General features: G+C 46.2%; 1 protein-coding gene across 2 annotated transcripts in view; it reads left to right on the top strand.

Moving 5' to 3' along the window:
* The window catches only part of Tspan14 (tetraspanin 14), a 58,883-nt gene that overhangs the window by 16,610 nt on the left and 19,376 nt on the right, over window positions 1-22,897 (top strand). For both annotated transcript variants that reach the window (XM_021181719.3, XM_021181720.3), the window contains exon 2: window positions 15,030-15,127. In XM_021181719.3, the coding sequence (XP_021037378.1) occupies window positions 15,047-15,127 (81 nt within the window). In that variant the 5' untranslated portion in view covers window positions 15,030-15,046. The remainder of the gene's footprint in view (window positions 1-15,029; window positions 15,128-22,897) is intronic.

The following is a 22,897-nucleotide window of genomic DNA, read 5'->3' as shown; positions in this document are numbered from 1 at the left end:
GGTCTATCCTAGTCCTTGATGAAGGAACCTTCTGGAAACATCTTCTGGACCAAGCAGCAGCGTGTTCTGTTTGGGTTCAGCTTTACCAGGCTCTCATCCTTTCCAGTGGGCACCCCATGGAGTCAGCTAACTGCAGAGAAAAGTGACCCGCTCTGCTTGCCACCATGCTGGGTTTCTGGGTCAGAGCTTTTCTGAACAAAGGCTTCTGTAGCTTTAAAGAAATCATAAAAAGAGTAAGCCTGAAAACCCCTCAATTAGGTGACCTCCATTCTAGGCCCAGTGGTGCCCCTTCCCTGACCCATATCCTCCCTCCCTTAACACCTTTCCCTCTGTAGCAGCCAGCACCAAAGCAGACAAAAGCTGACTCTTTCTCTGTTAGCCAGGAGCCCCATTGTTCCTGACACTCGGTGCACTTGGGGCTTGTGGGTTCTTAGAACTCAGTGTTTAATTTGGCATGTTTAGTGTTTTCACAGGAAGTCAGGCACAGAATCCTGGGCTTCTTGGGAAGCCTGGTGCAGTTCAGGGCTAGCTAGGTAGCTTCTCTTGAAGCTCTCGTGGTTGAGGGCCTGTCAGACTTGGGACTCTCCTCTCCTCCTGCTGCCGGCGTATTTTAGGGTGATACTTATAATAAAAGAAGACACCTCTTCTAAAGCCTAATAGTGTCTTCCTGAGGCAGAGCCCTACATTTTGATCCTAGTGAGTGGCTGGTATGCCTTCGGGGTGGGTATTGAGTAGGGGACTGGGTCAGCAGAGGATATAGACACTTCTGACTCTGAGGGAAGTCAGAGAGAGCCAAGCCCTGGCTTTTGCTTGAAGAGTAGCAGTGCCTTGGGCTGAAGCATAAAACAGTTGTTTTGTGAGATTCCTGTGGGTAGTGAGGCAGCTCTTCTGGCATGTCGTCACACGCTTCTCTTTTACTGGAGCCCTCACCCCTTCTGTGCCCACTTGTATTTACCTTTGCCTAGTCTGCTCTCCTGGGCCTACCTGTTCCTCAGCTTGGAAATGAGTGTTCCTTCCTTCCTATTACCCTGTAAGTTCCAAGGCCGCCTCACTGGAAATATCCAGGGCCCAACAGAGCTACTTGGGAGACTCAGAAAAGTCATATCACTACCAAATCGGCCCACCCTTCCTTGGGAAAGGCCTGGTTCAGCTTGGCAGCAGTGCTAGGAGCCTTGGTGGCCTTGTGAAAATGTAGAATCTTGGTTAATGGCCTGCTCTGGAGAACGAGAGGGAGGGGAAATCGCAAGGATCGTTAACTGTGAAGCTGGGCAGGTAGTTATAGCTTGGGAGTAAGAGTAAAGTCACCCAGGTCAGTTGGGTGTTGAGAAAACAAAGGGAAACATGGGAGAGGAAAGTTAGGTGGCTTTAGAGACCTCCTTGACTTAAGTGTGAGAGAGGAAGATCTGAGCAGCAGTCCCCTGGAGGAAGTGGGAGGAGTGAAGAACAGCTCTCGCAGATGTCTCAGCCTGGATGAGTGCTGACGAAGATACCTTAGGGACCATGGGAGGTTGCCCAAGGCCTCAGTTTTTGCCTGGGGCTTGGGGATTAGGGTTGAGTGTCAGAGTATATGTGGCACCAGAAACCAAGAGTAGGAGTGGAGAGAGGCTCTGAGATGTGCCTTCCAGGAGGATGGCAGACACAGTACTGCCTGCCCTAAGTGGACAAGAGCTGGTGCTGTATGGTTAAGCAGGTTCTGCAAGGTAGGGCTAGAACACTTGTAGCCACGCCTTCCCAGCGCTGGTTCCCTCTGTTCACTGTCCTCTGGTTTCCTTTCCTCTTGGCCGCAGTCTTCCTGCCCGTCTGTCTTTCTTGCTGCTTCCTGTGACTTGTAGTCTACCAGAAAGGAGCTGTTGCTATTAGAGCCTCTCAACATTAATCTTACTAAAATACCGATTGAGATTGAGGGGGACTGAAATTTGCACTTCTGGCAAGCACGTGTCCCTGGTAGTGTTATCTGATCCAAGGTGGCAGGGCTTGCTTTTACACCACACATTGTCCTAAGAGGGCAAGTAAGAAAGAGATAGCTGACAGCCACTGGGAGTGGAGGCCCTAGGAATTCATGAAGGAGGCGGGCCTTGATTCTTTTGGGTGTGGCACAGCCAAACAACAAACCACAGGCCCTAGACAGCTAGTTCTGACTACTAGTTGAGGACAGATAGCAGATCTGGAAATGAGTGGAACAGACAGTGAACTCTTCTCAACCCCAAATGGATTTTCTTTTTTTAATCCATTCTTCTGTACATTATACCCCAACTGCAGTCTCTCCTCCCTCCTCCCCACCCTCCTCCCTTCGAAGCTACTCCCTACCACCACTCCTCATCCCCACCACACATGACTCCCCTCTCACCCAGATCGACTCCTACTTTTTCCTTCAGCAAAGAGCAGGCTTGCCAGGGATGGATATCAACTAAAAACATGGCATAAACAAGTTACAACGAGACTCGGCACGTACCCTCCTAAGCAAGTCTGGACAAGGCAACACAGGAGGAAAAGGGTCCCAAAAGCAGCAAGAGAGATAGCCCCAACTCCCACTGTTAGGAATCCCACAAAAACACCAAGCTATACAACTATAACAGATAGTTATATACCATATAGTAGAGGACCAACATCAGGCGTATACAGGCTGCCTGATTGTTGGCTCAGTCTCTGTGACTTCCTATGAGCCCTGGTTAGTTGATTCTATGGTCTATGTTCTTGTGGTGTCCTTGAAACCTCTGGCTCCTACAGTTCTTCCCCTTCTTCTGAAAGATTCCCCCAGCTGAGCCTGATGTTTGGCAGTGGGTCCTGCATCTGCTCTATCAGTTGCTGGATGAAGCCTCTGATGATGATTATGCTAGGCTCCAGTCTATAAGTATAGCAGAATATCATTAGGAACCATTCCATTGACTCTTTTTATTCCCCAGTCATGTTTGGCTCCATCCTAGATCTCTGGGCTATCCAGCCAGCCTCTGGTTCCTGGTCAGTGTTAGGCGTGGACTACGTCTGGTTACATGGGTCTCAAGTTGGACCAGTCATTTGTTGGCCACTCCTACAAGTTCTGTGCCACTTTTACTGCAGCACATTTTTCAGGCCTGACAAATTGTAGGTCAAGGGTTTTGTGGCTGGGTTTGTGTCCCAGTCCCTTCACTGGAAGTCTTGCCTGGTCACAGAAGATGGCCAGTTCAGACTCCATGTCCCACATCACTAGGAGTCTTCTTCACTAAGGTCACCCTTTTAGATTCCAGGATGTTTCCATTGCCCTAGGTTTCTATTTCACCCCCTAAAATGCCCCCAATTCCAGTGGTCTCTCCCAGTACTCCCCACCACCTGAATCCCCTGTTCCTATCTCCACCTGCCCTGAGTCCACCCATGAATTCTATTTTATTTCCCCTTCCCAGGGCGGTCCATGCATCCATCCATCCCCCTGTCCCACTTGGGCCTTTCTTGTTACTTAATCTCTGGGTCTGTAGATTGTAGTATGGTTCTCCTTTACAGCTAGTATCCACTTATAAGAGACTACATACATGTCTGTCCATTTGCTAACAAGGTTCATGATGATACACCATTGTGTAAATGTACCACATTTTCTTTATCCAATCTTTGGTTGAGGGACATCTATGGTGTTTCCAGGTTCTGGCTATTATGAAGAAAGCTTCTATGAATGGAGCTGAACAACAAAATGCCCGGAGTAACTTAGTTGGGTCTTGAGGTAGATCAGTTCCCAACTTTCTGAGACCCTGCCATTTTGATTTCCAAAGTGGTTGTAAAAGTTTGTACCTCCACCAGCAATGGAGGATGTTCACCTTGCTCCACATCCTCACCAGGTTAGCTGTCACTTTTGTTTTTGATCTTAGCCATTCTGTCAGGTACAAGATTCTCAAAGTTGTTTTGATCTGCATTTCCCTGACTGATAAGGATATTGAACCTTTTCTTTAGGTGTTTCATGGTCATTTGGAATCCTTTGTTGAGAATTCTCTGTTTAGATCTGTACCTGGTATGTTGATGTCTGGTTTGTTGAATTCTTTCTATATTTTGGATATTAGCCCTCTGTTGAGTGTAGGGTTAGTGAAGAGCTTTTTCCATTCTGTAGGCTACCATTTTTGTCCTATTCACAGTGTCCTTCGCTTTACAGAAGCTTTTCAGTTTCAGGAGGTCCCATTTATTAATTGTCTTAGTGCCTGAGCTGTTGGTAATATGTTCAGGAAGTTGTCTCCTGTGCCAATCCATTCAAGGCTGTTCTCCATTTTCTCTTCTCTCAGGTTCAGTGTACCTGGCTTTGTGTTTACGTCTTTGATCCATTGGATTTGAGTTTTGTGTAGAGTGATAGGTAGGGATCTGTTTGTATTCTTACATACACACATCTAGGTAGACTAGCACCATTTGTTGAACATATTTTCTTTTTCCCATTGTATAATTTTGTCTTCTTTGTCAAAAATCAGGTGTTCATAGGTGTGTAGATTTAAGTCTGGGTCTTTGTTTTGATTTCATTGATTTACCTGTCTATGTTTATGCCAATACCATGCAGTTTTAAGTACAGTTTCTTTGTAGTCTAGTTTGAAATCCAGAATGGTGATACCTCCAGAAGTTCCTTTATTATATAGGATTGTTTTAGCTATCCTGGAGATTTATTTTTTTATTTTATTTTATTTTTTTTTAGATCTGTAAAGAATTGTGGAGTTTTATTGTTGTTTTGTTTTATTTTGCTTTGTTTGTTTTTTGAGACAGGGTTTCTCTTTGTAGCCCTGGCTGCCCTCTCTCTATAGGACCTCTCTCTATAGACCAGGCTGGCCTCAAACTCAGAGATCTGGCTGCCTCTGCCTCCCAAGTGCTATGCTGGAATTAAAGAAGAGTGCCACTGGCACCTGGCTCTGTGTTGGAATTTTGATGCAAATTGCATTGAATTTGTAAATTGCTTTGTGTAAAATGGCTATTTTTACTATGTTAATCCTACTGATCCATGACCATGGGAGATCTTTCCATCCTCTGATATGTTCTTCAGTTATTTTCTTTAAGACTTGAAGTTATTGTTATACAGACTTTTCATACACTAAGATACTTTATATTATTATTTGTGTCTATTGTGAAGGAGGTTGTTTCTCTGACTTCTTTCTCAGCCCTTATCATTTGTATATAGGAAGGCTACTAATTTTTTTAGGGGTAGGGTAGGGTGGGGAGGGATGGGTTAACCTTTTATTTAGGCACTTCAATGAAATGTTTATTAGCTTCTACCTAAAAGCTAATTTTTAGGCTGGGTGTGGTTTCCACCTTTAATCTCAGTACTGGGGAAGCAGAGGCAGGTGGATCTCTGCTTCAAGTTCAAGCCAGCCAGGATGACATGTTAAGTTCCTGTCAACAACTACAACAGCAGCAGCAGCAGCAGCAGCAATAACGATAATAGTAAAGTAATAAATAATCCAGTGGATTTTTTTTTGTTTTGTTTTTGTCCCCCCCCCCCCCCTTTGGTATTTCAAGACAGGGTTTCTCTGTGTAGCCCTGACTGTCCTGGAACTCACTCTGTAGACCAGGCTGGCCTAGAACTCAGAAATCTGTCTGCCTCTGCCTCCCAAGGTACAGGGATTAAAGGCGTGTGCCACCACTGCCCGGCAATAATCCAGTCTTTCTTCTGAGCTGATAGCTTTTGTCTCTAGCCTTTCACTGGCCTCATTGATGCTTTAAACCCACATATATTTCATTTGATGTCTTATGGTCTCTGCAGAAGCTCAGTTGTTTTTTCTGGGTAGGGTCTCTAAATATATAGTTATATAGTGTTGGCAGCTCTGTGCTCTTTTCCCGAAGCTTCGGTGGGGAGATTCACCTTCAGGCTCATCCCAGCTGTTACAGAATCTTGTCTTTGCTGCTTTGGGACAGTGATCCATGTTTTGCTGTTAACCGTAAGCTAGGCTTGTGCACATCCATAACTCCTATATTCTCTGGTCACAGGTGTCTCTGCTACCTTGGGCCAGCAACAGTGCTACAGAGCTGGTTATGTTGGGAGTCTCTGAATTCTCTTTTTGCCCTCAGCTTGGAAGGAGCTTTGTTTTTAAGGGCTTATGTAATTGCAACCATCCCTACATACCCACAGGTCTGTAGTCATGGATTCAACCAACCACAGATTGAAAATATCCAGGAAACAAGTTGTGTCTGTCTGCAGACATATATTTTTCCTTGCCATCATTTCTTGAACAATATACTAAGCAACAATTTACAGAGTATTTATAGTATGTAAGGCATTATAAGTGGTCTAGAGATGATTTAAATTTCGAGAAGATGTGCATAAGCTACTGAGTAAAGAGTACCTTTTTAAAACCACATTTTATTTATTTGTGCACGTTTGTGCATGGATATATATGTATATTTACTTATAGCTGTCTTGTCTGTGTGGGTGGTTGTCAAAGGACAACTTGCAGGAGTCAGTTCTTTCCTTCCACTGTGGGGATTCCAGAGCTAGGACTCTGTCATTAGGTTTGGTAGCTGGTGCCTTTATCTGCTGAGCCATCTGGCTGGCTCTACACGGTTTTGAGAGGACCTGACCAGGCTTTGGCTTCCTTGCTATCCCTACAGAAGTCCAGAGACAGTTCTGCACCAAACCATTTTAAGACCAGTTGCGGAGTAGCCTGAATTACAAAATTTCTTTTGCTCTTCATGTGGTAGTACATTATATATATATATATATCACCAATGAAAACTACTTCCTAGGAGTATACTGGATAAGCATGTGAATTGAGCAAACATACATAATGTTACTTTCTCTTAAAACCCAGTATGAGTGAAGGGGAATTTAGAAAAGGAGTCAGTGTACCTGTTTGGCATTAATGGAGGGCTGGGTAATAGGAACAAAAAATGTATTATTCGTAAATAAGTTGTGAGTGGTCCAGTTTAAAGTATAAGAATTGAAGCCGGGCGTGGTGGCGCACGCCTTTAATCCCAGCACTCGGGAGGCAGAGGCAGGAGGATTTCTGAGTTCGAGGCCAGCCTGGTCTACAAAGTGAGTTCCAGGACAGCCAGGGCTATACAGAGAAACCCTGTCTCGAAAAAACCAAAAAAAAAAAAAAAAAAGTATAAGAATTGATGGTGGCAGGTGATTCTGGGGAGAGGAGAAGGTCACCTCTATGAAGTCCTCAGACCAAAATAAAAAGAGGGTGGGGAGGGGAAGAGTGGGATGAGGTTATCCTAGTCTTCTTTCCGTGGACTCTCCGTCTCCCTTTGCCGTTACAGTAGGATGACCTGAGCCTAGGAGACCCAGGTATTGTTGGGAATTAGTGGTGAAACCACATTTTTTTCAGTTTTCCAGGCTATTTCCCTGCCCCCTGCCCTCAAAACACTGGTGGGTTGGCACAGGGAGGGAGAGGTAATTAAATGGATACAAACAAAAACTAAACAGACAATAATTAGAAATCCTGCAATGTTGGGAGCATGGATTTAGCAAGTGGCTCAGCCAGATTATCCTGGACAGATACATCCTGCTTACAGACACAGTTTCCAAACATTTTATTTGTTCTTAATTAAGAATTACTGAGCATATGGAAAGTACCTACCATAAATGACAGCAAAACAATACAAAACAAAACAAAACAAAACAAAAGAAAAAAAAATCTTGAGGCAGCCTATTAAGATAAGAGAATTTTGAGAAAAACTGTTCAGACATTTTGCTTAGATTAAGAGAATTGCAGCAGTGTGAAATAAAAACAAGCTAGTATTTTTAAAAGGCACATTTGGAATGTAAAAAGTTGTTTAAAAAAGCAAGGGCTGAGCAAAAATATAGAATTATTAGGAATCAGTAGGAGGTAAAGTTAAAGTGGTTTTCCAGAAAACAGTGCTTAGAGATAGGAGGTGGATAATAGGGCAGGAAAGGAAGGGTGATTGAAGGATTAGTCCAGGTTCCCCATATCCATTAAAAAGCAGCAGAGCTTGGCAAATCATGGAGGGAAACACTTGGTAGAAAAGAAAGTCCTTGTCTTCAGTTTGGAAGCTCCTCTGCCAGTGGAACCACCTAGATGATATAGGTAGACCAGTTAACCCAAAATCTTACAGAGAGAAACAGTTGCAGTCCAAGATCAGGGACAGAGATTCAGCCTTCTCTAGAATTATAGAAGGACAAGGGATGATGTCACTTTCTCCATGGAATTGATTCCCAGTCTAGAATTCTACTCACAGGTCATCCTGTACCCCACCTAAAGAACCTCAGCACTTCTCATAACACGAAGCATCTTCTGTGAGTAGTACCTAAAGAGAACTAGGCATCTATCTGTCCATGTCTACTACCTCGGAAACGCTGCTTGAAGATAGGAATAGAGCATCCGATGCATAACTTACTGAGCACAGATTTTGACAGCTGAGAAGAAAAACAATCACAGTTTGTGTGGCTTATCCTTCTGGCTCACGTGGTCATCATAATATCAACTCTGAAAATGACCACAGCCAGCTCTACAGCTTCACTATAATTAGAATGGAGAGATGAACTAGGACAAGCATGTGGGAGTGGCTTAGGAAAGGATGGGGTTGCTAAGGAATAGAGCTAAATTGCCATCTTCCTGAGTGGGCACCGAACAGGTGATGCTGAAAAGTGACAATGAGGGAATAGTAATGTAAGCATAGATATAGAGTCAATACGAGGGACACACAGATGTAAATGAGAAGAGTCGGAGTCTTAGGGCATATATTGCTGAACCAAACAACCACCATGACCACAAAGCAAGTTAGGCAAGAAAGGGTTTATTTGGCTTACACCGCCATAGCACTGTTCACTATTGAAGGAAGTCAAGACAGGAGCTTAAGCAGGGCAGGAACCTGGAGTGAGGAGCTGGTGCAGAGGCCTTAGAGGGGTGCTATTTACTGGCTTGCTTTCTGTGGCTTGCTCAGCCTGCTTTCTTTTAGAACCCACGGATACTAGCCCAGGGATGGCACCACCCACAATGGGCTGGGCTTTCTCTTATCAATAACTTATTAAGAAAATGCCTTACAGCTGGGTCTTATGGTGGCATTTTTCTCAACTAAGGTTCCCTCCTTCCATATAACTCTAGTTTGTGTGTTCAGTTGACATAAGACAAGCCAGCACAGTCAGCTAGAAGGTAATGCCACCTAAAGTAGGAAAGACCTGTCACTTTTTTCTCAGCATGATTGTTGATTCTTGTGTATTGTGATAGTTGATTCTTCTGTTGTTTGCAAATAAAATGAGAACAACAGGGAATAAGGAATGCAAAGCATGTGGGAAGGAGCAGGGTTTCAGTACAGTGTAAGTTATTGTATGCACACTGCATTCATCCGTTCATCAGTCCTTTCATCATTCATTCATCACAGCAGTTCTGGGATTTAGGGATGGTAGGCAAGTGCTGCCCTGTGCCCCTAGTGCATAAAATGTAGTCCTTCCTCTCAGTGGACTGTAGTCAGTTGGTACATTTGTTTTAATGTCTGTGACCAAAATTACAGAGAAGCAACTTAATTCACCTTGCGGGCCCAGTTCATCACAGCAAGGAAGGCTTGATGGAGATGTTGGCAGTAGGAGCATGTGCAGACAAGGAAGCTGAGTGGGATTATAACCCCAATCCCTAATGACCTACTCCTGCCAACTAGCCCCACTTCCTAAAGGCCCCAGAGCCTTGCCAAATGATCCATCCTCTGGGGGAACAGTTACTTAAAACACAAGAGACAGAGCAACAACAGTATCAACCAACCAGACCCTCCCAGAGCTCCCAGGGACGAAACCACCAACCAAGGAGTACACATGGAGGGACCCATGGCTCTAGCCACATATGCAGCAGAGGATGGCCTTGTCTGGCATCAGTTCGAGGGGAAGCCCTTGGTCCTGTGAAGATGTGATGCCACAGTGTAGGGGACTGCCAGGATGTGGAGGCAGGATTGGGTGGGTGGGTGGGGGAATACCCTCATAGAAGTAGGGGGAGGGTATAGGGGGCTCCCAGGGGTGGGTGGGGTGGGGGGGAGGGGGATAACATTTGAAATGTAAAGAAAATATCCAATTTTTTTTTTGTTTGCTTGGTTTTTTTTTTTTTGTTGTTGTTGTTTTTTGATACAGGGTTTCTCTGTGTAGCCCTGGCTGTCCTGGAACTCACTCTGTAGACCAGGCTGGCCTTGAACTCAGAAATCCACCTGCCTTTGCCTCCCAAGTGCTGGGATTAAAGGCTTGCACCACCACTGCCTGGCTTCCAATTAAAAAACAAACAAACAAACAAACAAAAAAACCCAAAAAACTCACAAGAGACATTCCAGGTTCAAATCATGCCAACTGAAAGCCATAGTCCACTGGTCTCTCACTGTCAGCTTGCTTTCATTCTTCTGAGTTGGAAATATTCTATAGTTGAGCAGAGGCTAATTTTTTTAATTGAGAAAAGTCAGTGGGATTGATGGTTGCATCTTGAATGCGGTAGTCAGATCAGGGAGCCCTGTTTCTGATGACTGTGGTCTCACCACTCCACTCCCCTACAGTGGCCTCCATCAGTGCCATAATGCCAAGGTGGGGATGGCAAGCATGGTGGAAACTCTTCTGGAAAATCACTTACAGTAGACCCACACGCCGCCGCTCCCTTTCATGGTCTGATTTTTCCATTTGCCTTTACCCACATGCCTACAGATTGTTCCGTAGTCACAAACCGTGATGTTCACGGTTCATACTATATGCGTATTCACTTTCTTCCGCTGGCTTATTTTCATGAGGCAAATTCTTAGTCATGAGTTAATTAGATTAAAGATATAACCAGATTTAATGTCTGTAACTGTTGGCTTTCCAAAGGGTAATGACATATGCATCTGCTGCAAGGTATGGATATGCCTAACACTCGTGGTGGGGACATTCTGTTACATATGAAAGCGTGAACAACTGCCCCTGGGTAGTCTGGGGATTTTATTGTCAGTGACAGTGACTATTTTTCCATCTGTGAATGATGCTGCGCCCCTCTGTCCATAGCCCTTATTTACCTAAGCCTAAGTGTTTTGTTTTATTGGGTGTGAATCACTGTTACAAATGTCGATCTTCTACCAGGACTGCACCTTCAGAAAGTTTTCATTATTTATATTTCTTACATTATCTTAATGTAACTTGTAATCATGTGGGAATTTGGCGGCAATTTTAAACTTTACTTTTTTACCCGGTTGCCTCAAAAGAGAAGATGAGTAAGGAGGAGATGGGCCTGAACACCCTCTTCTTCAGAGTGTGTGTGCACCTGCATGTGTACCATGCCCCTTAAATATTTGGAATGATTTTTGCGTATTTAATTTCCCCCCAGATTACTAATCAGTTTTTTAAACAATACAAAGTAGCTTTTAGGTTCTAATCTGCTAGCTAGGTCTGTTGGTGTCTGAAAAGTTTACCGAATTTTAGGAAGTCAAAATGGGTGTCTGACTGTCTTGGTCTCTGTCTTTGCTTCTCTCTGTCTCTCTCTTTCTGTATGTCTGTGTGTGTGTCTCTCTCTCTCAATGTGTGTGTGTGTGTGTGTCTGTCTGTGTAAGTAAAGAGTACTGGTATCAACAGTTGGTACATGGCTAAGTTCTGGTTTCACTGATGTGTCTTAGTTTTGCCAGTAAGGTGAGATGGCCAGGGACCCTGGACACTTTGGAGTCATTTGGGGTCAGGTCTAGTTTCTTGTGTCATCACAGCTGTGAATGTGCCCAGGCAAATGGCTCACGAGGGCTCATTCCTTCTTTTTTTCTGCCCTGAGGTTTTGAGGCGCTGGGTCCTAACTTTACTTCTGCCCTGATGAAAGACCTGTTGTGCTCTGTTGGAGGTTTATGCTGGGCTGGAAAAAAGTGTTCCCGTTGTTCTACAGTGTAAGTCATAAAATATGTCTTCTGGCCAGCAGGATCGAAAAGGAGGTCTCTGAATTCAGGAGAGCCCAAGGCTACCACTCCCACCCCTTTATTTTCACTTCCTGAGACTTATGGGAGAGGTCTGGGAAGTAGGGTGAAGAAAGGCTGAATTTTTTATTTCCCTTGAAACAGTTTCTTGGTCTGGGAGTTGGGAATCGGGAAGTGTCATCTGGAGGATGCCCTTACCCCGGGGCCTGAGTCGTCATTTGTTCAGAGGAAATGACGCACTCATGCATGCTCTTGGTTTGTAAGTTGCAGGAGGAACATGCTGTGTGAGTGTGATCCCCTGTGCCCAGGATGATCAGGGAGTGCGTGGTCACTGCTGGGTGAACCTGCTGCTAGTGGGTGCCAAGTGTTGGAAGATTTTTAATTTAGATCTTGGCTGTTGCAGTTCTTTGATGCTGTAGGGCTTGGACCCCAGCATCTGGTCTGTGGGGACAGAATTGTTTCCTGTTTGGTTGTGGGGCTGGTACGGAGATGGCACCTGCATAGGGAGAATCTGCTACACTCTAGAGTGCTGGTTTCCCTGTGTCGGTGTGGTCTCCTGTGTGTGTCTGTGCTCTCCACACTGACCTGTGAACTAGAGCTGAAGGAGACCAAGGATTGGGAGTGTGATGGTCCCTGTGCTGTCTATCACAGGATGATCATGAAGGTCTGGAGCTGGAGCACCTAGTCAGTCAGCATCATCGTGCACAGCAGACAATGTTTGCTGGTGAGAAGACAGAGGAGCCTTAGAGTTCTGAACCTCAGTCGGGTAGATGGCAGCCGTGGAGTACCTTCTAGGAGTTCTAGACTTCTGGGTGTTTATGTGACCTGCTTCCCAGGCTTCTCCATGAACCTCAAGAAAGAAGGGATGCATTTGGTGCTCTGAAGACAGGCTGGTCTTGTCTAAAAGAGGAACAAGTGGTAGCACTTGTGACATTGTGCTGTCTCAACAGCACATTTTGATAGCTACGTTGGGTGGTTCTAATTGAGTTCTAGCTTTACTTTTTCCTCCTACACAGGACAGTTGAGCTATCTCTAATTATCTCTGTCCCCACCACAGATGTCCTCAAATGAAAGGGACAACCTGGATGTTTTGAGGAATGTCATCTGGTTAGGTTTCTTTCTTCGGGGCCCATTACAACCTATGCAGGGTGCTGCATCCAGACAGCAGATCCTCTTGTCTTCTCAGGGTCCCTACAGAGAGGGTAGCCCCTCAGTGTGTAGTAGCTGCTCCACCAAGCATGGATCTAGTTTCACAGACTAGCCACTCAAGGAGTTTGTTAGCCCGGATGCAGAGCCCAACCAGTCCTGTACAGAGTGGTAGGTGGCTGGACTCTGAAGAATGTGAGGTTGATTCTGATGATCCCAGGTAAGGCCCTCATCATAGCAACCGGGACCAGTCATATGTTCCCTGTTTCAGGTGAGGACCCCAAGGGCCTGAGTAGGGCAGGGACTTGATGGGCCAGGCCATGCGGAGAAGGATGGTGCCTATCTATGCCTTTATCTGAAAGAGCTGGGGCTTCTCCCTGTGTTCCTTGTTTGATTCTGTGGTCTCATGCCGATGGCCATGAACCTGATGTTCAGAGCTCTTGAGCACCTGGGATGGTGTATTCCCACTCATTCTTGGAGGGTAGTTTCATGGAAGTGTTCTGGTAGTGGGTGGTTCTGGGATAGATGTGGGGCTACTGGGTGGCTGAGGGGCCATTCCTGCTGTCTCACCCATGCCTCCTGGCAGCTGCCCCAGATAGGGTGAGGAAGGAGTGAGAGGTGGGGTCTGGATGGTTCACATGGATTGCATACTTTGGGGTATGGCTGAGTACAGGGAGGGCCCATTTGTAGAGGAGTCATGCTCCTTTGTGTCATTTTCTCAGAACATGGCAAGCCTATAGCTACATTCGTGCTCATCTCTAAAACTGATTTTGCACATAGCTTGTCGTCAGGAAAGCTGTAGCAATTGGGTATTTCAGGTGTCTGGGTAGAGGGATTAATTCTTCACTGCCAGGGTGGCCTTGTTTGGAATTGGGTCCTGGTCCAATATCTGGGCTTTTCTAACCTTGACAGTGTCCTTGTCTGCATCTGTGTGTGCGGTGTGGTTTGGGGGAGTAGCACCCCTTCCTGTACATAGGGCTGGATGGCAGTACCCCTTTCTGTCTGGAGCCTCAGATCCCGGCCCCCTCTTTCAGCTTGAGTACCCCACCCTGTTCCAACATTCACTTGCACTTTATTCCTGAGGGTGGGAAGTGCTACTGGTGGGCCTGGCTCTGTGGCTGACAGATAAGAAACAACATACACTGTTTACCCTGCAGCTCCAAGGCTGTTCCCAAAGGGACACTATAGTCCAGATTTATTGTATTTGGTTAGGAAGCCAAGCCATGTTCATGGTGGGTAGCGGTAGGAGATAGGAAGATGGAGTTAGGGTGAATGCTGTGGGCTTTGAGGCATCTCACTGCCCAAACAGGCACGTCTCATTTCTGTATACACTGTGCCTGGGAGCTGGTCTCAGACAGTAGGCAAATGAACATGGAGCCGTAAAGGTGTCTTTGTGTTGATCCATTACAGTTGGATTCTGTGTAAGCCTGCTGATCATTCAGGTTTCTTTCTACCATGGCTTCCTGTGATCAAGTCTTCATTTCCTTGGTTGGTTATGGTGGTTAAAGGAATGTGGGCAGTGGAATGCCTTCTCCATGGTTCAGATTCTGGGCTCTGCCCTTGCCTTCCTTTCTTCTGTATGTATTTTTGAAGGGAAGGTCTACTGTGTAGCCTAAGTTGGCCTGGAGTTCACAGCAGAGCTCCTACCTCCGTCTCCCAAAAGCCAGGATTACAGGTATGAGCTCCGTGTCCAGCTCTTTGTCACTCAGTCATATCCCCCTTGCCCCTGAGGTAGTCACATGACCTTTCTGAACTCCAGTGTTGTTGGCATGGGGAAGAAGGAACAATCAACACACAGCTAAGAAGAGGAGGAGATAAATGGCGGAGAAAGCTCGAATGAGAGTTTCTAGGACGTTGAAGACACTTAAAAATTGTTATTCTATCTTTTGTTTGTTTGTTTTTTGTTTTTGGAAGCTTATTTAACCTGGTTGTTGGTTAACCTTTAGTTAGCACTAATAATAGTAGGTCTGTGTTTGGATGAACAGACAGATATGATGGGACAGTGGAGATTTCAGGAAGTTGAATGGGAGCCTTGGTCTTTCTGTATGTGGGGAGCAGGTTTGAAGCTGACTGTGCCTCATCAGTCACTGTCCCTGCAGGTCCTCCTTCTCAGAAGATGCACTATTATAGATACTCGAACGCCGAGGTCAGCTGCTGGTACAAGTACCTGCTCTTCAGCTACAATATCGTCTTTTGGGTAAGTCCAGAGATGTGGTCATGGTCCCTTGTGTGATCGGGACCATCATCACCAAGTCATGATTCTCTGTACTCCTGATGACCAGACTCTGGGGAGGTCCTGGGAAGAGGCAGTGGGCAGGGGCCATGGTCCTCGTCCTTATAGAACCAGCCAGGAATATCATCATGGGTGGGCTCAGGTGATGGAAAGACAAATTAAGGGGTCCAGCCCAGTTTGGGTGGGTCAGGAACCTTTGGTCACTCTCTTGGTGTAATAGTGCTGTCTTCCTATCCCAGCAATGCACTGGTACGACATGAACAGCCTTGTAGGCCAGGCTGTCTTCTATATCCTGGGAGGGGATAGTCACTACCCAGCTGAGAAGGCTGTAAAGAGGGTCGTGAAGTCCTGCACTTGTGGAAATTCGTGGTTTACTAAGAATGGCGTTAGTTTGCTGAGCATCGCAGTGGGGTGGGGTGGGGGGGTGGGGCAGCTCCTTGCTGTTGTGTATGTGTTTAACAGAGTGTGTGAGCCTGGGATGCAGAGAGTGAGCTGAGTATCACCGAACAGGCTGCCCAGTGGGTTTTGAGAAGGAAAGATCCAGTCAGAGTGGTAGTTACCGAGGCTGTCTGGCTGGGTATCCCGAGGCAGAAGTGAGGTCAGCGTGTACAAAGCAGGACAGGCACTCATGAGACTGGAGCTGAGTGAGGAAGGCAACACAGAGGAGGACAGGGACCCCGAGAAGTCTGGCCAGACAGCTCTCCATGTGCACTGAGAGTATCGTTCACTTCTTCTTTTGCTGTGCTAGGAATTGAGTCCAGGACCTTGTGCATTGTCAGGTGTGCACTCTGTCATGAAAGCTACAATTTTTATTGTAATAAAATTTTTATTTTCAGGTAGCCCCCCGCCCCTCCTCCCCCCCATAAATTTTATTTTCAGATAGTTGCTACCCTGACTAGTTTAAGGTTTGACACAAACAAGCAACATTTGGGAAGAGGAACTCTCAATTGAGAAACGCCTCCATAAGGTTTGCCCATAGGCAGAGCTATAGTGGTTGGTGTGGGAAGGCCCAGCCTGTTGTGGGTGGTGACACCCCTGGCTGGTTGGACCTGAGTGCTATAAGAGAGCAGGTTGAGCAAGCCAGTCAGTAACATCCCTCCATGGCCTCTGCATCAGCTCCTGCCTCCAGGTCCTACCCCACTTGAGTTGCTGCTCTGACTTCCCATGGTGATGGACTGTAATCTGTGAGGTAAAATACATCTTTTCCTCCCCAAGTTACTTTTGGTGTTTGTCACAGCAGCAGAAACTCTCATTCACACCATTGCCCGGGGTGACTTTGAACTTAGGACCCCTGTCTCAGCCTTCTGAGTGGGTGGGGTCATGAGTCTGTGCTGTACACTGCTTTTCTATGCTTTGTTGAACTCTCGGGAGCTTTTATGTGTGTGTTGTGTGGTGTGATCTGACTGCAGAGTGACTGCAGAGTGAGAGAGAAGGTCAGTTGAGCCCTGATCTGAGATGGACTTTGGTGGGGTCTGTGAGTAGTGAGAGGTTTTATCCCTTGGCTGGCCGTATGTGGGTGCACCCTGGAGGTGCATTTTAGGACAGTATGGGAGGGAGAGAACATCAACGTGAGTGTGCGTGCCTGCTGAGGTCTGGAGTATTGTCTGAGATGCTGAGGTGGGGTGGAGAAGGGAAGCTCCCTTGGACCTGGCCAAAATGAGCGCAAGCCTGGGTAAAAAGGAGGTTTTACGTTGCAGAAGCTTCTGTGGTAGAAAAGAGCAGTCAGCCGTGTCACAGAGCCGTGACCTTGGTTGTTGCTGGAGATGGGAAGGTCAACAAAAAGTGTAGAAGTGAAATTCTGACTAACAACAGTTCTTTTCAAGTACTCTGGCCTCAAAAGCAGAAAAACTGGGCAGTTGCTGGAGTTGGTCAGGGGTTGGGGAGCCACAATGTGTGTTTGGCCATCAAGTCTGAGCAGGGCAAGGCAGACACACTGGCACTGTGTGGGAAGGTGAGGGGAAGGATTGGTGCATTGAAGCTTTTCTGTCAGCAAGCACAGTGGTCATTGGGGGCCATGGAGGAAGGGGGCCACTTCCTACCTTTTCAGTCTCAGCTTTCTGGCATCATGTCCTGGCGATATGTCTCTGTGTGATTAGGAGTTCTTGTCCTAGAGAAAGAGGGTGAAATGCAGTGGCATGTCTGTCACCCCAGACTTTTCCTGTGCTTACTCTTCAGCCTCATCTTAGTTCCCGATGTGGTATCGCTAGGCAGCAGTGTGTGTGTTCACCTTCTGCCTATGTGACAAAATGCCAGAGATAGCTAACTTATAAGCGAGAGGCTAGCCGGGTGTGGTGGCGCATGCCTTTAATCCCAGCACTCGGGAGGCAGAGGCGGGCGGATTTCTGAGTTCGAGGCCAGCCTGGTCTACAAAGTGAGTTCCAGGACAGCCAGGGCTATACAGAGAAACCCTGTCTGGAAAACAAAAAACAAACAAACAAACAAACAAACAAACAAAACAAAACAAAAAACAAAAAAAAGAGAGAGAGAGAGGCAAAAAAGAGAGAGAGAGGCTAAGAGGTTCCATGATCACCTGGACTGTTGACTTTAGGCTCTGGTGGGGGTGTCAGCTGTGGAGTATGACAGCAAAGTGCTGTCCTCAAGGCACAGGAGGCAAGGAGTGGGCTAGAATGCCACAGTCTCCATCATAGGCATGCAGTCAGAGATCTGCAAACTGTAGCAGTATGTTCTTGGTCACAGAGACCTGTATAACACTCTTGCCTCCTGTTGTAGGGTTTCTCAGACTTGGATTTGCTCCCTATCTGGAGAACATTGCTTCCTGTTTCCTCAAGCAAGGGCCCCCTTGCCTGCTTGACTTTTGACTTGATCTTTGACACATCCTAACTGTTGCAGGCAGCACAATACCCTCATTGTCATGTCCCTGGTTACCTCTTCCTTCAGAGGTTCTTCGTAACAAATTCTTGGTTCTTAGGGGACAGGACTTGCTTACACACTGGCAGCACAAAATTCAAACAGTTCATCAAATCCAGAATTGTGGCAAGCCTGGACTGAAGTATGGAGTAGTATTTGAAGGATTTTGCAGACCTGGCAGTTAGTGTATGTGGTTGAGAGTTAATCATTTTTGTTAGTAAGCACTGGGGCAGAAGGAGGGAACAAACAGGAACAGTTAGGAAATGCCCTCAGAGAATGGACGTGGGGGACCGGGCCCCTTGGTGTTGGCCGCTGTCCCACTGTTCCTGGCAGGAAGTTACTTTACCTGGGCAGGATGCTGCAGTGTGGAGGGAGTCCCACGCTTTGAGATCCACAGAGACCTGGGAAGCTCACATAGAGTGCAGTGCGGTGAGGCCAGCCTGCTCTGCACACCAGGATACAGTCTGCGCTCTCCCCGGAACCCAGGGACCTTGAAAAGCCTGGTGTTGCCACTGAGAAACTTCAGAAAAAGGAGAAAGTGGCGTGCTAAGTCGTATGGCTTCTGAGTTTCTGTTTTTCTAGATGGAGACAATAGAAGAATGTATCAAGCTTCACAGTAGCACCATCCAGCTTCAGAAATGAATTCAGCTGGTTTTGTTTCACTTTTGTTCCCCAACCTCTTTTGGATTACTTTGAATCAAAGCCCGGGTCATTTTCCATACCAAGTGTTTGTGTTTGTTTGGGTGGGGAAGAACTGCTCAATAGGCCAGCGTTGAGTATGAAGAAGGCAGTTTCTGTAGCCAGGTCAAGGTATAGGGACAGGCTGGCTGCAGTTGAGCCACCTGCCGCTTACCATTGCTCCCACACTGTTTTCTCTAGTGGACAGATTCCTGTAGCATTCAAGGAACGTTTGTTTTCTTTTTTCTGACTTTGGGGCTGGGATTCCCAGAGACCAGCATCCATTTGGTTAGATGTAGATGCTGCTGTCTGTGCACCGGAGTTAGGCTTCTTTTGTTTTTTTACACAGGGATGGTATAGAAAATTGTTTCCTGGGAGCCTAGTGCTTTGAGAGCACACCCCACCACACACACAGCTTTTTTTTTCTTTTTTTCCTTTGATCACTTTTTGGTTGTGCTAGACCTGTTTCTAGTTCAGAGTCTTGTTCAACTCAAGGAAATGCAAATTAAAACCACAGTATAATATACCTCATACCCACAAAGGTGTCACGTGTTTTCTTTTAAAAACAAAAAAGCAGAAGATAAATATTGGCGTAGGTGTGTAGAGATTGGTGACCTTCTACACTGTGCCATGGAAGCAAGTGATAATCTGTGATGCCAAACTGGTGTTACTTCCCGTTAGCAATGACATTACCATGCGCAACCCCACTTCTGGATATATAATATGCAGAAGACTGAAAGCAGAATGTCAGATGTTTGTACACCATTGTGCGCCATCTTACTCATCACAGCCAAAAGATAGAAGCAACCTGTGGCCTTTGCTGATCAGAGGGCCAGGAAATGTGGCATCTGAGAGCCTAAATCACTCGAGGACACATGCTAGAGTATAGATGAACCTTTAGGACATTATGTTAAGTAGAATACTCCAGATTGGATTTCATTTATAGGTTAGAGGCTGTATGGCTCATTGCAGACTAACTACAATAGTCAGCAGAAAGACATAGACACAGAGAGTGGATTTTGGCTGCCTGGCAGTGAGGAGGTGAAAACGGGCAGGCTCCCAGTCCATTTGTGCTGCTTTTATGGATCACTGCAAGGGTCTTTATAACCAGAGGAGATTCTCTACCGCATGATTCTAGAGCAGTCGTTCTCAATCTGTGGGTCGAAACACCTTTGAGGGTCAGATGACCCTTTCACAGGGGCGGCCTGAGACCATCAGATAGTTACATTATGATTCATTTCAGTTATGAAGTAGCAACAAAAATAATTTCATGGTAGGGGTCACCACAACATGAGAGAAACTGTGTTGGAGGGTCGCAGCATTAGGAAGGTTGAGGACCACTGCTCCAGAAGCTGAGAAGTTTAAGATTGGGGAGGTCATAACTTGGTGGAAAACATCACATGGGTGAGAGAATAAAAGGGAAAAGGGAGGCCAAAGTCAGCTTCTCTGTCTCTCCCTCTCTCTGTCTCTCTCTCTTTTCTCTTCTTCCCCCCACCTCCCCTCTCTAATTCTGGGGGTGACCATAGAGCCGTGTGTGTGCTAGGTCAGCGCTTTGCTACTGCGCTTTGTCTGCACCATTCAAACTCCATTTTATGGCAAGTCCACTTTAGCAGTAATGAGTTCTTCCATTCATCCCTAGTCCTACTCTCAACACTCTCACAATGGGGACAAAGTCTAACACATGGATCTTGAGGGACACAGTCCAACCACAGCAGGAGATTGTTGTTTAAGGGGTCTGGTTTCTGTTTTGTATTGTTAAAAAAAAAAAAATTCTCTGATGGCCGATTCTGTTTTGATAGACTTAATGCCACTGAGCTGAAACCTGAACATGGTTAGAATAAGTTATATCATGTGTGTTTCACTGCAGTTTAAAAAGAAAGGTCTCATTTTAGCAGGCAGAGGAAGAGAAACTGTGGAGCAAGGCTGGGGGAGCCGTGGAAGGCCTTGTTCACACACAGCCTAGTTCTGTAGATCATGTGCACTTCTTTTGGATTTGCTTCCTGAATGTTCTTGAGGGGTATTGTCTGCAGCTCAGGATTGCTTTCCCCCATAAGCGTTGGCCATAATCTCTACAAGTTCAGATAAAGCTCTTGCCTGGATCTTATTTCAAAGATAGATTTAAAATGAAGACTCCATCCCTGCTAAATACAGACAGCAGGCCTGTGTTACACCACAAGGAGAAACTTCTGCTTGTCTTTAGTTTCAAAAAAACCTTACCAAAAAAAAAAAAAAAAAAAAAAAAAACACTCTGCCATTGACATCCGTAGTGACTTTACTACACTTGAGCCATAGCTCTGAGCCTAACTGTGCAGCCTTACTTCTGACTGAGACAGTGGAACAGGAGGGAAGGAGTATCTGAGCTCTGTGCATAACCCAGAGCCCTGTCCTTCAGGGTATCTGATACCTCCTATGTGTAGGGTGAGGATAATTTATAGTCTGGGTCAGGAAACCTAAGAACAAGGGAGAGGGTATTGAGAGTTTTGCCAGAACAACAAATGAGCCTCAGGCTACTTCCGGCACTCTGGGACCAGTGGCTGCCCTTCTCCAGAGAGACAGCAAGAAGCCTGGTAGAAAGTGCAGCCCTAACCCATCCCCCAGGTGATGGAGAACTGGTCCTTCCCCCTGCCCCCACTGAGCTTGAACCAAGATGAATGAGACGCAGGTCTGATTGCAGTTGGTTTCCCAGCTTCCATCGGAGGTGTCCTTGTTTTCTCTCTCCCTACTCTTCCTCCTCTAAGATAAGGTCTCCTGTAGCTGTGAATGACCTGGCATTTCTGATGGTCCTCCTGGCATGGACTACTTGCTGTCTTGCCTGTTTTATATAGGGCTGGAATTTGAACTCAGGCCTGCATGCATGTTAGGCAGTCATTCTATCACCTGAGCTATGCCCTCAGCTCCTCTGCTTCCATCTTTCAAATGACACATGGCTACTACTTTAATAGTTTAATAGATACAGTATAGTTTTGTTTCCACTGCTGAGTTTTGGTATTACCTTTTCTTTCAAGAACTGTTGAGTGGACTTTTGCAATTGCATGAGTTCCAGAAGACTTGAACAGGGCGTCCCAGGATAGCTTGCATTCCTCTTCCATGCTACAATTGTCTCTGTAGATGTTTGTAGTTTCATGTCCTTGGGGACAATATCTTCAAAATCCGGATGGCTGCATTATCACATCAGCATCAGTGGTGTGGCACATTCAGGTAGTTGCCACACAGTCCAGCTGGCTGCGTTTTTGTAGAAACTTGTACTTGAGATATTAGGTTGTTTCAGTTTTTCTTTCTTCCAGATAAGGTTGTAGAGACTAGGTTTATGTAATACAGATTCTTCCCTGTAGGAAAGGGAGGGAAGTTATTGCTGGAATGGAGTCCCAGGAGTGAGATTAAGTGGGTCAGAAGGTGTGTACATTGATTTGACCTGGCTGACACACTTAACAGTCAAAATCACTTTTCCAGAAGAGCTGCCCCAGTACACAGGAAGTGAGCTGCCTTATCTCTTGGCATAGGTAGGGGTGTATATATTCTCAGTCTCAGTCTTGCCCAGGCTGAGGGCAGAGGGCAAAGACTGCCCTAGTCAGGGACTCCCCTAGAACTAAGGTGTGGAATATTGATTTCCACCAGCCTCAGCCATGTGTGAAGCTCAGACTACTAGGGAATTTATGGAAGAAGGTTGTCCTAGGAGCATGGAGGCTAGTGCAGAGCACGGGGTTGTTGCATAGCCACAGGGTTCATGCAAGTCCCCTCCCCCTCTGTGTGTGTGTGTGTGTGTGTGTGTGTGTGCATGTGGCTATCTCTTTTGTGCAGTGACTCACTGGTGTAGTAACTGTCAGAGGCCTGCCTGCTGTGTGGAGTTCCTCACTTCCATCTTGTTCACTGTGTTTTTTTCTTATTTATTTCTTCTTCAGAAATCCCTTTTAAAAATTCTGTTGAGGGTCTGGGAGAGGGCTCAGTGAATAAGTCACACTATTGCCAAAGTGAGGACTGGAATTCAGATCCCCAGAATCCACACAAAAACTGGGTGTGTGCTCAGAAGGCGGGTCCCTGGGTCTAGCAGGAGACCCTGGCTCGGTAAATAAGGTGAAGAACAAGGAAGGCATCCCGGACAACTAACGCCCTCTGTACATGTACTTCATTCTGACCCAGCCTTCGCGCTGGTCCATCCCCTGCCCTCGTCCCCCTTCCTGTGCCTATTCC

This window comes from Mus caroli, unplaced genomic scaffold, assembly GCF_978045245.1.
Source record: "Mus caroli unplaced genomic scaffold, Mus_caroli_1 scaffold_12, whole genome shotgun sequence".
Classification (NCBI taxonomy): Eukaryota; Metazoa; Chordata; class Mammalia; order Rodentia; family Muridae; genus Mus; species Mus caroli.
The sequence above is the reverse complement of the archived record's forward strand: the minus strand, read 5'-3'. Positions and strand labels throughout refer to the sequence as shown.